We start from the raw sequence: 14,492 nt of genomic DNA, 5'->3' as shown, positions 1-14,492 counted from the left end.
AATCTTTTAAAGAATTTGTTATGACCTTACTGGCTTCGACACCAGTTAACTACAGGTCAAATATAACATCATGGGTGTCAAAGGAATAAGAGGGATTGGTGTCCCGAAATCTTTTAAAGAAATTGTTATGACCTTACTGGCTTCGACACCAGTTAACTACAGGTCAAATATAACATCATGGGTGTCAAAGGAATAAGAGGGATTGGTGTCTCGAAATCTTTTAAAGAAATTGTTATGACCTTACTGGCTTCGACACCATCTTTTAAAGAATTTGTTTTGACCTTACTGGCTTCGACACCGGTTTTTAAAGAATTTGTTATGAACTTACTGGATTCGACACCTTACTGGCTTCGACACCGGTTTTACTGGCTTCGACACCGGCTTCGACACTGGCTTCGACACCGGAATTATTCTGGATAATTACAGGTCTCGAGGGCTTTTTTTGAATAAACGACCCTATTTAAATAGCTCTTTTTGTTATTAATGCCTTTCATGACATTAAATGTAATTTTGTTTCGAAAACAAAATTACATACTTTAGCACTTCGCTTTTTTGTCTGCTTGTTACCTAGTCTTACTAATGAATAGCCACGTACTAAATTATAGCTGTTTGAAGAAGGCGCAATCAAATGTATTTTGAGTGCCAAAAATTGGCTTGACGGTTTTGACAGCGTTTTCTGGCAAGTTTCAATTGAAATTTTGTTTGTTCTTTGTTGTTCTTTTTAGCCGCTTTAAAAAATGAATAAGGACAGGTCCTAATGCCTTTCTATAGAAGTAGTGGAAATCGTAAATTTGTGGTAATATTAATTGATTCCTAATGGTATTTATTACTTTGAAGTTAACTGTTTCAAACAAATAAGTTAATTTTTTTACTTTACTGTTTTTGTTCTTTCTTGTATAATTGTTACCTTTTTAACAATTTCCATAAACCTTTTTATGGACTGGTCACATATGTTTTCTGGGGATTTATAAGTTATTTTTGTTTAGTTTTGGGTTTATCTGACGGTATGTTGATTTTGTTATTAAATTTAGTTTTTAAGAGGGACATAAATTTTTTGATGTAATTAATGTTTGTTGTTGTTGTTGTTTGATTTTGCTTTTCGTCTTGACTCGCTTTCTTAATATTGACATATTACAGCAATCTAATGCATCAACTTTTACTCCACTGAGTTATTTGCTTTGGAGGCTATCTTATCGTTGATACGGAATTTTTTGAAAAATACTTGGGCTTTTTTGGGAATCGCAAAAAATAATTTTTGGGTTCTTCTATCTGTTCCTCATTTGGTAGACAATTATGCCAAATTTGTGGATGGGCGGGGTCGGAACCTTATTTGCCATCGCACATTACCGAGCCGCCTTGTTGTATCTAGTCTATTACTTGAAAGCTTATGGTCGTTTTGACTTCTAAAAATATTTGATTTTTAAATAAATAATGGCTTATTGAACTTTGCCTCCTTTATTTTCGTAATTTGGTAAACTTGTAGCTTAGTTTCAGCGATGAAAGAACGCTTCTTCTTTTTAATCAGTTCAAATTCAATCTTAATTGTTCTTTTATACCTTAAGTTACGGTTTTCTAGCTTTGATACTACTAAATTTCACATTTTTTTGTTTTCAGGTGTTTGCCCATTTTTCAAGTTTTCTAGTTTTGTCACATTATCAGGTTATTCACAGTTCATAAATCAAAATATCACCTTTTTGGCGTTAAAAATAATACACAATCAATAATATGAAATTCCTTCAGGATAGACTCTGGTATTAACGGCTTCGACAAAACTTTCTCGAAAAATTTAAATGAATTTTTTAATTTTGTCTTTAACTGTCGTTTCTACCTCGTATTTTTAGTCGTACGAAATTTCCTGTACAATGACCAGGTTTCATTGGCTTTTCATGGAAGAAATAATGGATCGATTTCCTGATATTATTAGATACCTGATGGCTTTCATGACTTTGAAAACAATTGTTTTCCTAAATAAAAAAAAACAATTCTTTACTTCGAAATTTCGTTCCTTTTTTCTCTGTTTGTTACCTAGTCTCCTTAATCACAGGTCAATTTTGACAATATTTTTTTCCAGGAAAGTTTCTAGTGGGATTGGTGTAACAAAGTCTAATGTTTTTAAAGATTTTGTGATGATTTCACTGGCTTCGACACGGGTTTTTCACAAAAGTAAATTATTTTTTGATTTATGTCATTTTCTACGTCCTCTCTGTAGAAGTAAGATATATTCTGGATAATTTCGCGTCTCAAAGGCTTCCTTTGGAAGAATTAACGAACCTATTTAACTATTTTTTTGTGTAATAATTTTTTTTATACATTGGGAAATGATTTTTTTTCAAAAAAAATATGACTTAATTTTGCCTTTTTCGTTTTTGTCTACTTCTTACCTGGTTTCATTAGTAAAAAAAACTCACATAATACATTATTGGTGTTTGAAGAAAGTGCAATTAAACATATTTTGGAGGCCACAGTTTGGTTTTACGGCTTCGAAAGCTTTTACTGGCACAATTAAACTGATTTTTTGTTTGTTGTCTATTTATTGTTCTTTTTGTAAACTCATAAAAAAAGAATACCAACAGTTCTTAACTCCCATGTTTAGAGATACTGATAATTGTAAACTTAGGGGACAACTTGGTTGATTTCTAATGGTTTTCATTCATTTGAAATGAAATGTTTTTAAAAAAAATAAGCAAATTTTTCAAATTTACTGTTTTTGTATCCTTTCTGGTGAATTACAAGTTATTTTGTTTAGTTTAAGTTTTATCTGACAATATTTTGACTCTGTTAATATCTTTTGTTTTTAATATGGACATAAATTTTTCGACGTCATTAATCACACACACACACACACACACACACACACACACACACACACACACACACACACACACACACACCCACACATATACACACACACACACGCCAATTTTTTTTAAAAACTTGAATTTATGGGGTTTTCTATCTCTCTTCATTTTGTGGACAATTACGCCAAAATTTTGGATGGGAGGGGTCGGAATCTTATGTGCAATAGCACATTACCGAGCCTCCTTGCTCTTTAAATGTTTGAAGTTTCTCAAGAGTGTAAAATCAAAGCATTTGAGCTGCCTGGCAAGATATGCAGACATAAAAAAATAAAATAACTAAAAAACTAATGATTTTTTAGAATATTAATAAGTGATATACAGACAGGAATAATTTGCTCCAATTATGTCCGTAAAAAATTAAACTTACTTATAAGGGGCTTGTTGAAGTAACAATTCCTTAGAACAATGAAATACGACTCTAACTTCCCAAATGGTTGGCCCGAAAGAACTCGGTTTCCTTTCGCCACTGGAAAAAAATAGACCAGGAAAAAATCGACAAAATCTTTCTTCGATTGTCTTAATATGAGCAGCGTCATCAACGACTGCAATTTTTTGACTCTGTTAATATCTTTTATTTTTAATATGGACTTAAATTTTTCGACGTCATTAATCACACACACACACACACACACACACACACACACACAAACACACGCACAGACACATACACACACACAAACACACACACACACACACACCAATTTTTTTTAAAAAAAACTTGAATTTATGGGGTTTTCTATCTGTCTTCATTTTGTGGACAATTACGCCAAAATTTTGGATGAGCGGGGTCGGAACGGAATCTTATGTGCAATAGCACATTACCGAGCCTCCTTGTTCTTTAAATGTTTGAAGTTTCTCAAGAGTGTAAAATCAAAGCATTTGAGCTGCCTGGCAAGATATGCAGACATCAAAAAAAAGTAAAATAACTAAAACTAATGATTTTTTAGAATATTAATAAGAGATATAAAGACAGGAATAATTTGCTCCAATTATGTCCGCAAAAAATTAAAATTACGTATAAGGGGCTTGTTGAAGTAACAATTCCTTAGAACAATGAAATACGACTCTGACCTCCCAAATGGTTGGCCCGAAAGAACTCGGTTTCCTTTCGCCACTGGAAAAAAAATAGACCAGAAAAAAATCGACAAAATCTTTCTTCGATTGTCTTAATATGAGCAGCGTCATCAACGACTGCAATAAAACTAGGGTTTGACTATGATGAATAGCTGCTTTCCATTGAACGCTAAAGAAACAGAGAAACCAAAAAAACTGAAATGAATCATAAAATTATCGAAACTGGTTGCATAACTCTGCCAAAAAAGTAAAAATTATTTAGCAGAGTAGCAAAAAACTCAAACAATATTCGACTATGCTGTTAAAAAAACACAATTAATAATAAAATTTTTGGATAGTACTGCTATTTTTGCAAAAAATAATTTATGTCTATGAAACTTTCAAGAAAAATTAATTGGTGTCAATACCGTTCAAAGCTCTGCTCATTGAGGAAGTAAACAACACCTGTCCCTCTGGTTGTTGCTAACTTTTTGCCCAAAATGGGTTCAAAATTGAAATTTATGCAATTGTACATGGTCTTATTGAATATTTGGAGTACAAATTTGCAATGCGATTTGTGAAGTTTTTGTGACCTTATGCGAGGAAAATTAAAGCACAAAAAAGTCATTTTCTGATAAAGCGCAGTAAAATTAATTTGAATAATTGAAAAAAACGAGTAGCAAGTTATTTAAAATTGCAGAAAAATTTCTTAACGGTTTTGGACAAAAGTAGGAAATGAGAGAAGTTTTGACCTTTTCGCAGATTTTTGGATTTTTCGAATTAAAATCAGTTTTTCTGAGTTTTGGAGAAAAAACCACGGAAAAACCACTTAATTTTAAATAGGAAATAAAAGCCCTTGGAAATTAACCCCCCTGCTGAAATAACCCCCCCCCCCCCCACCCTTGACATTCAAATTTAAAATGGGGGTTTATTTGCTGTCTCAAAATTAGGTGGTTTTCTCCCACAGGTGTTTGCTTCTCAGACCCAATTTATTTTTTTATGATAAACTTAACAAGGAGTTTTCAAGACATTGCTCGCAGGTAACTTTTTTGTAGAGAACTGCGACAAGTGCTAAGAATATGGTTGGAGGAGCTTCTAAGTTGTAATTTTGAAAGTATATGGTTTTGAATATTATTGATGTCCTATGGTTTGTATACAAAATTGTTGTAGATTTACTGAAGAGACAAAACAACGATTAAAAACTTGTTCATGTTAGAGATAGATACGTTGTTCATTTTAATTATTTGGCCGCTAAAAATTCGTACACCTAATTAAATGAACCGATGCAACGATGTGTTAACTTAAGTTTGACATAATTCAAAAATTACCAAAAATAAGCCCGCGGAGAAACATTTCATTTTGGTTTTGCTTTCGCTTTAGAGCGGCCTACCGCATACTCACAAAGTTGAAACATAATAATTAGAAGTTGGCATAACTCACACAGAAATAATCAAAAACAATTGCTAAAACTTGAACATAAAACTTGAAAAATTATTTATTTATCAATCTTTGTACGCCTGATAAATAACAGGATAAAACTAGTCTCTAAATAATTTCTTGAGGCTACGTAACTGGAGCAACAATATAACAAAGTGAAGTGAAACCTTTCCTCTCCATCGGGTAAAAATAGGGAGATACTAACGCGATCTTCTACATGCAGTTGACCTGTTGCCTCCTCCAGAAGATTCTTGTTGCTTTTGGTGCCTGGATCTGCCAGAACTACCACAAATACTTCCATTACCACCACTACTACCTCTTTTACTAGAGCCATTAGTCGACCCACTAATAACTGGTCTTCCCTGTTGCGAACTTAGAGTACCACGTGAATTACTATCCGTAGTTCCGACCAAAGATTTCACAGGTGTTCGTTGGGCTATTTCATAATCAAACCCAGCAGCGTATGAGTTGATGAAAACTTTGTTGTAATCAATTTCGAATTTAGAAGGCAACATTGATTTTTGATGCACAGGTGATTGGGTTGTAGAGTTTGTTTGGTATAAATTTGATGAGGTTCTCGACGCCATTGAGTGTCGAGGACATTCATGCTGACCAGGGTTCGAAAACTGCCTGGCCAAATTTGGCCCGTAAATTTGTTGATCATCGGTGGGGGTTTGTATTGAATGCTGTTGATTATTTGGTACCTGGTGGTGATTGCATTGTGTTGTGTTATTATTACTTCCCGGATTTTGTTCAGACATTATTGTTTACGCAAACACAAGATTTAGAGGTGAGAAGGTTAGCTAAAGTAATTAAAGTAGACGGCTCTATTATATTAAGACGGAAAAGCTTTTCTCAGCTAATTTGCCACAGAAATCAGTCAGTATTAGAGGAATTCGAGTACATATACGTGTATGTTTGTGTGCGTATTTACGTAATATGTATTATACACACGTAATATATGTGGAAAGGCGAAGGTGCTTGAAGAAAAGTAATGGAATTTTGCGCTTTTAGGAAGTAATTTAAAGCGTCACGCTTTTTGTTCAGCGTCCAACCGGAAATTATACGTGAGTTCTTCTCAACAGGTAAAAAGTATAAGAACTATTACCGCAGTTGATGATAATAATGACAAAGGCGGAGAAGGTGGGAAAAATCCATGCTTTGTTCACGTGGGTGTGAATGGGTAGTTAGCGATCGTCGGGAAAGAAGACATCATCAAAGGGTGGGGGCAATTCAGTTCATTTACTTTTGCTCAAGTAAGTCTCTAAGAAAACAATAATAAACTTCAGTCTACAAAATCAGCGTCAGGTAGGAAATTTGCGTCTCGCCATTTTGAAATGAAAAATAATCCAGGAATTAGCTGAAGTAGTAAAATTGGAGTGTACAATTTCACAAAAGATAAGAGGCGGTGTTTTATGGCAATATTTTGGAGTAAAATGAACTGAATAAGTAATCCATATTTTGATTGCACAAATTTAGTTCACATTTTATCAAAACTCATCGAGAAAATTTCAACCAATATGTAGATGAAGCTAATTCAGTTGCTAATTCTTAAAAAAAGAAGCTAAGTCAGTTGTTTTAAAAACGTCAATTATTCACAAAACGGATATTTCTTGTGCAATTAGATTGTCTGTTTTCATTGTTCGCTATTTTTTAATGAAGTAATTTTGACGCCATACAAGTGGACAAAAATTGACGCGACGTCAAATTTTGCTAATCAACTGTTTGAACAAGTCATAAATTGCAGACCTCTAAGAAAATCGAACGGAACACTTTCCACAAAATCAACAGAGAATTTTTTTTGAATTGTTATTTAGTTCAGGAAACAAAATAGGGAAAACCCGGAGAAAAAGTAGCGACATAAAAGAGGAATTGAGGAAACTAGGGAAAGGAGGGTAATTGACAAATAATAAGCTATTATCAAATGAAGACGCGGGGTTTGTTTTTCACGTTTTCATACGTTGCTAGCCAAGTGTAATACACACACTGTTTTTGTATGAAAAAGTACATTACCCTAATGACCAGTGCTGTAGTATAGACTTAGTATATAGACAAGAAAGTAGATGAGGAAAACTACCCGCTGTAGATAAAAACTATAGGGAGTAAAGCAGTGGTTGATTGTGTATATAAACTAAGTTATTCTTATCCCGGGATAAACGCAGACACCGCATGCCGTGAACGCAACAGACGTAGGGGCGTATGATGCTAGCTAGGGGGCGGGCTAAACATCAGCTAAAAGTGGGCACTCAAATTTAGATATGCCCATAACCTCCCAACCTACCCCCACCCCCCCCCCCCCCCCCATAAACCTCAACCCCCTTTCCCCATCTTTATCTCATACCTCTTACCTTCTCTTACTATAACCATGCACACTCATTTTTATAAATATTACCATTCTTTCAAAATTTTCACCCTTGTGAGGTTGTTTTTCCCACTCTCTTGTCACTTTTATTTCTAACCATACTTTTACCATTAAGAGATTATTGGAAAAATTTTGTGAAGCACACGCGAAAATGGGAAAAGTGGCGCTAAGTTGGTTGTTTGGCCACTTGTTTACAAAAAAGGAAGCAGCGTAAACAAATAAACAAACAAAAGGGGGGATAGGAAAGTATGGAAAATTAAGGGTAAACAAGTGAGGTGGCACAATTAAACTGGGAATGACAAGGACAGATGAGGGGGAAACAATACACCCATAATAAATATTAGATGGAAAAATTGAAACAGGGAAAAACACAATTTACAATCTGAGTTCACCTATAAATATTACGTAATATATCCACAGCCAGAATGAGAATGCCAGAATAACTCCGATTTTTATGAAAAATTGCCGTTTTTACCCAAATATGATCATATTTTTGTCTGGTACAGCTAAGGAGCCCAAATTTCTCAGATGGATACGATTAAAGATTTTATTTATAGACCAGTTCGGCTATTCCATGATGACACAAAAAATAGTATTTTAACTTGGATTTGAACTTAATTTTCAAATCGACTGCCATGAATTAGAAAAAAACTGTCCAATAACTAACACCATAAAAGGAGAATCTTTGCGTCATCAACGCTTAGAAAGACAAATTAATCATAAAAGCTTCAATATCCATAATTTAAATAATGGCAAATTCTTAAACCATTAAAAGTATCAAAAACGAATGAGAGAACGAAAAGCTGAAGACAAGCAAAAAAAAACTACAAATTTTTACAAATGTAAGTTTTGGTGGTATTACAAAATTTAAAATATATGCTAAAAACTTTTATGCTGAAATCACTTTTCGCAGAATGCTAAGTATACAATTTAAAGAAACCCGCTTTTTTAAAGACATTTTTTGTAAACGCTTCTTACGTATTCCAGGAATACTCTTAAAAAGAAATCCAGAAAAGCTAAAAAGAAATTTAAGTTGAAAGCGTTTACTAAAATTAGCTGTTTTTGACAAGTGAACTATTTTCTTTGAAACAGAACCCTGAAAAGAATTCAAGTACTTTCAATCTCAAAACAGTTCTCGGCAATGATAATGACTCAATTGAATAACCACGGTGTTTTTATAACTGAGAATATTGACAAGTGAGTCATAAAGTGTCTGGTGATTTTTAATAATTCCAAGAGGCTCCAAAGGAGACTTGTCTCCAAACCCCACCCCTCACCCCCTCCCCACTTGTGAAATTTTGATGAGTAAATACAGTAGGCTGATTTTCATAAGAGGAATTCAGGAATGATAGTTCCGTCATGCTTCAGTTACAAACAGTGACTACGTGTGAGTAATGTTATTGTGATTGAATGAGGGTCTGGGTGGGTGTCCGTAATGACAGAAAAAGCTCTAACTCAAGTACAAAGCCGTTATAGCTTTCTAAACTTCTATCAAAAATCAAAGCTAAGTAATTGCGGAAGAACAGAAGTGGCCTTCAGCTTTTGATTTAATTAGCTTTTAAAATTTATGGTCTCAGCTTTTTCAAAAATGGGCACAAAAAGTCTTAGACCAAAAATGGAAATACATCTACAAATTTGCAGCTTCCGCAGCACTGATGTTTTTTTTCCATAAATCTTTCTTGATGACAGCAATTATTTTATTTTTCAATTCTACCACCTTTTTGCTTAAAATGAATGAGAAACTGATGCATAAAAAGCCATATGGTATTGTTTGATTTTGAAACAAGCATTCTAAAGACCAATGTTGAACTTATTTCTATTGTTTCTAAAATTGTTTTACTGTTCTCGCAAACTGCAACAACATCAAATGCAAACTGCAACAATGTTTTGTTAGAAAAACTCAGACTACCTCTTTTTATCAGAACTGTTTCTGTTTCCGAAAATAAAGACCGTGTTTCCCTATTAGCTTCGAATACGACTATTGGACATAGGCTATAATGTGTTCTAGAAACCTGCTAAATATGGAAAACAGCTAAATTGGAGTAAAAAGGAATCAAAATTGAATGTCGAAAGAAGCAGATAATATAGAGTTTATAGATTCATTCAAAATGCCATGCCAATTTTATTAAAAGCAGCATTTCCCCGCTAAACAGAAAAAAAATTCAATTCGTTGAAGTACTTTTTTTTTCAAAATTTTTTGAGGAGCTGCATATTGAATATTCCTGAGAAAGATATTCTGCATTCTCAGTAAAATTTTTAGTTGCTTTAGGAAAACATACATCATACGTTAAATCAACAAATTTTTAACATCAATTTCAAGTATGGATGAAATTTTTTCACAAAAATCTGCTCTATGATGTCTATTATAATTGTGCCTACAAGTTTACGATTTCAGTAAGAAAACATAAATCAAAAATTAGTTCTGATGAACAGGATAGATGCGAGCAGCTATGTATACCTATTGCATAGTAAGTCGGTACTCAACCATGATATGCAAATCCTGTAAATTCAATATGCTCACATTCTGATTAAGTCAATTTTTTAAACTGTCAAGAAAACAATTCAGTAAAAAAAAACTTTGTCTGACGTATAGCGTAAAACTGCGGAATGATTTTTTGCATGAGTTGAAAGCTACTTCGTTTTTTCGATGCAATTTTTCTGACTCATCTGTGGATAGTTCATGGCAAAAGGATTTTCAAATTGCCTTTCAGTTTACTGTCTGCTCTTTTTTGCACATGTCTTTCACATAAAACTAACCTATATTAAATTCCGCAAATAAAACAAAAATTTTAAAATAAAACAGTTCAAACTAAGACCCACTACTGAGAATGGGTCATCTCAAAACTAAAAAAACGTAAATGGAAAAACAGTAACAAAAAGTTCATCATTAAAAACAATTTAGTGATTTTTGGCTTGAGCTAAAAACCAAACTGTCACAGCTTTGGCACATCTGAGTGACTTCGATTACTACTCTATCTTGTTAGAGGTTTTCTCCATTATCTTTGCTATTGCTTGTTGAAAACATCTATGAAGCAGCTGTCAACTTTAAAAAAAATTCTAAAATTGGATGTTTCATTCGCAGATTTGTAACGTTAGATCAGTTTAACAAACAAAAAAATCGAAAAATCGAAAAAATTACAGCAACGAGGGTAAAACAACAGACGTATTCTATTAGAAGCGTGAAGCTTGAACAAGATTTCAGCATAAAATTAATATTTGAATCAAAATTTTCGTAAATTTCTATCTGAATTTTTTTTTTCATTTCAAATTAACTTTTCCCAGAACTTTTTGCATACTCATAACAACAAAACAATAATTGTGCTGTTTTGTAGTTAAACTGACATAAAGCAAAACCAGGTCATAAGAATGAAAACATCTAGGATCTCATGTTTTTTCAAGTGTTTAAATTCATTAGCAAGCAACAAAACTTTTTAATTTTTAGTCTTTAAATTATTACACAAGTTTTTGCAATCAAAAGTTTTTTTCAGCAAAATTTTTCAAATCTGTTAACTTTTTTTTACTATAGTTAGCGCATGGTTGTTACAGTCATATAACGTCAAAATTTGAGCAAAATAGATCAGTTAGCTCAAAATTTGTAATTTTGCGCTGAAACTTGTAAACCGATAGTTTGATTTAAACGAGGCACAACTCAAAATTTTGATTCAGCGTTTAGCGTTAGAGTGCACTAGTAAAAGTGTTTTTGAAAAAACGAAACTTGATTCATAAACGTATACTTGAAAAAATTTGTTGTCGAAATGATGTGCAAATATTTTATGTTATTAATTGCACAACTATTAAAATTTCCGCTATGTTCTATGCTGAAAATTTTTCGTTCGTATCTACTTAAATATTTTTTCTTAAAACTACAACTAAAAGGGAATTTTTTGAAAGCAATTTCCACATGAAAGAAGGTTCAGCTATTTTTACGTCAGAAATAATGGCAATACGTTTTTACGAATTTCAAGATCAGCAGTTTTTGAAGAAACCCAGAAAAATGAGTTCTTAACAATTTAACCGAAAAATGTGAAAAGAATCCTAAATTTGGGATTTGAAATTGGCGGTGGACTGAAAGTGGGTATTGATCTTTGATTGAATTTAACCCTTCAAGTCGAGAAAATGTACCAAAGTTATCTCCATAATTCTACTGTGAGAAAAACTGTAATTGATTAGATATAAAGGAATCCAATACTAAAGAAGGAAGTAGACACAGCAAAATATAGCAACGTGTAACTCTTTTCAGGAAATCCAAATAATTGATCAAAGTTTTTGTTTGTGACATTTGAACAAAGCCTATGTAACGAAAGAGACGGAAAGCCGATATCGCTTACACGCATACATGTTCCTTCAAGCAGAGAAAAGATGTTAGATCAAATAGAATTGCGACACATTCATGGAGCCATTAGCAAAATAGTCAAACAGACTACAAGCTTGAAAAACTTAACGGAGTAACAAAAACTGTATAAAATGTATTCAATATCCTGTAAAAGCAGCATATTGAAAAAAAAATTGATTTGTACAGCCTAACTCATAAGACAAATTCTTGAAAGCTAGACAAATCATAAAAATCAAGGCTGCCGAAAAGACAAAAAATAGCCCAATAAGATTAGCAAATTTATGGTAGAAATGAATTTAACAAGGTTCAAGAAAACGGATTGTTTTGCTGCATCCCCAAAAAACGAGTGCTATCATTGAGACAGTTAGAAGTGAACGAAATAGTGACTCTGATTTTAACTAAATAGAAGTGAAAAATCAAAATCAACTCCTCCAAGCTAAGGTATGGCTGATTGCAATAGTTGGGGTAATAATGAAATTTATTTAACGCTCTGCTAGATCTATGAGTTAGATACTATCTTGAATATCTAACTAAAAATTGACCTCCGTAAAATTTAAATAAATAAAGGCCATTTGAAAAGTTTTTCTCGTCAATTTTGAAACAAATATTACACAAAGATGATGATTAAGAGAAAAAAGAACAATTAAAAAGAACAATTAAACTTAACTATCAAGTTTTTTGGTACAGATAAAAGAAGATCAGAGTAAAAATTATTCCTGCTGGTAACATGTTTTGACTCCAGCATGAGTGATACAGTTCACATAAACTCCAGCAAACATAGGCAAAACAGAGTTAGATAAATCTAGAAGGGGCCACTGATAAAGTGTGTAAAGACCTCCTGACCTAAACTAACGAAGAGTTCAAAGTTTCGATAAAAAAGTGAACTAGATAAGATGGAACAGATGGATGGTATTAAATTGTTTCAGAAAAATGGTTTTTCAAATTTGTTTAAAAATATCTAACAAAATGTCCTACAAATCTCAGCAAAAAATTAAACAGTGTTGTCGTCCTCAGATACAGTATCTTCAGATATAGGGATAATCGTTACTTGAATAATTCTCAACCTATCAGAAGTAAACGTATTTCAAAGGCAACAACATCTACAAATTTTGTGAACGTTTAAATCAACTTCAGTCCAATGCGTCTGAAAACAATAATTATTAAAAATTTAATTTTTTGTTGCTTTAAATCCAACTGACTTTCAAAGGGACCTTTAGGCAAAAACTCAGACCTTGGCTTCAAAATCTTATGATAAAATAGTGTTACGTTGATGTATATTATTATTGCAAGTCCCATATTCTTGACGCCAATTTGCATTTTAATAACATTTGAAGAATAGAAAAATTTGTGTCGATACCAATTTGTTGGAAGATATTTTATTAAAAAACCACCCATAAACAACTTAGAGAGAAATAGTGAAAACCCGCAGAAAATTGGGCGATTTTTACAGCCGCAGTTTTGTTTTTTCTTCGCTAGCCGATAAAATAATTGCAAAAATATTGCAAACCTGGCTTCAGAACTGCTGCAAATTTAAAATTGTCATTAAAAACATGCAAAATTAGGTAAACACCCAGCTGCCTGGATGTAAACATCCAGCTGCCAAAGTGATCATCCAGCTGCCTATTCCATGAAAAAGATTAAACAAAGCAATTTAATTGGGGAGCTACTTTTTAAACAAAAGGAACATTTTCTCTTGAGTTTCGTAAAAAAAGGTTTGCTACCACTTTTTTCTGGTTGCTCTGAAAACCTTTATGAAGATATCATCTCAGTAAACAAAGAAAAAAAATCCCGGAGGTTGGTGGCAGAGCAAATCAGCGCTGAATCAGTCCAGAGACATTCTTTTTTTAGGATGGCCAGTACTCTGGCCAGTCTTGATTTTTGTGTAAAATTCACGGCATAAAAAATAAATGGTTCAGCTTAACTCCCTCCAACAAAGTATGTTACCGTGTTGAAGATCAGAGATCACAAAATAAAGAACAATGCACCTGAAACAATGTTAAAAACAGAGTCGGCTAAAGAAATTAATACCCAGATTTATAGAGATTGATTTCAATGCGCAAAAATTTATAGACATTTTCCACCAGGTCACTTTGGAGAAAAGTCTTGCTTGTAGAAACACTACAGAACAAAAGACAAAGCAAGTGCTGTAAATTAGAACAAAAGTTTTGTAACAGCTGAAAACTGAACAATCGACAAATAAGAGAAATTTTCATTTTTTTTTTGTAACAACATTCTCAAATCTTGAAATAGTTTGGCTTCCAAAACATAATGAAAATCGTGGACAAACAACTTTGAAAAGATGATGTAATTTTGAAACATCTATGCATAGTTTTGCATCCAGTAGTTTAAACGCTAAAAATGACTATTTGCAGATGGCATTATTGCATTTTGCGTGATGTTCAAAATACAACAGTTCCCTCTGAAATCAGAAAGGATTTCCGTTGAACTG

General features: G+C 33.0%; 2 protein-coding genes across 4 annotated transcripts in view; one reads left to right on the top strand and one right to left on the bottom strand.

The window, feature by feature from the left end:
- Positions 1–14,492, top strand: part of LOC142340423 (uncharacterized) — a 464,952-nt gene that overhangs the window by 76,711 nt on the left and 373,749 nt on the right. The gene's annotated exons all lie outside the window — the stretch shown is intronic.
- LOC142339486 (uncharacterized) overlaps positions 1–14,492 on the bottom strand; it is a 204,467-nt gene that overhangs the window by 116,150 nt on the left and 73,825 nt on the right. The window contains exon 2 of one of the 3 annotated variants that reach the window (XM_075389535.1): positions 5,554–6,789. The exons of the other annotated variants lie outside the window; for them this stretch is intronic. Within the exon in view, the coding sequence (XP_075245650.1) occupies positions 5,554–6,109 (556 nt within the window). The 5' untranslated portion in view covers positions 6,110–6,789. The remainder of the gene's footprint in view (positions 1–5,553; positions 6,790–14,492) is intronic. 3 annotated transcript variants of the gene reach the window in all.

The sequence above is a fragment of the Convolutriloba macropyga genome, chromosome 5 (genome assembly GCF_964194025.1).
Source record: "Convolutriloba macropyga chromosome 5, txConMacr16.3, whole genome shotgun sequence".
In the NCBI taxonomy this organism is placed as follows: Eukaryota; Metazoa; Xenacoelomorpha; order Acoela; family Convolutidae; genus Convolutriloba; species Convolutriloba macropyga.
The sequence above is the reverse complement of the archived record's forward strand: the minus strand, read 5'-3'. Positions and strand labels throughout refer to the sequence as shown.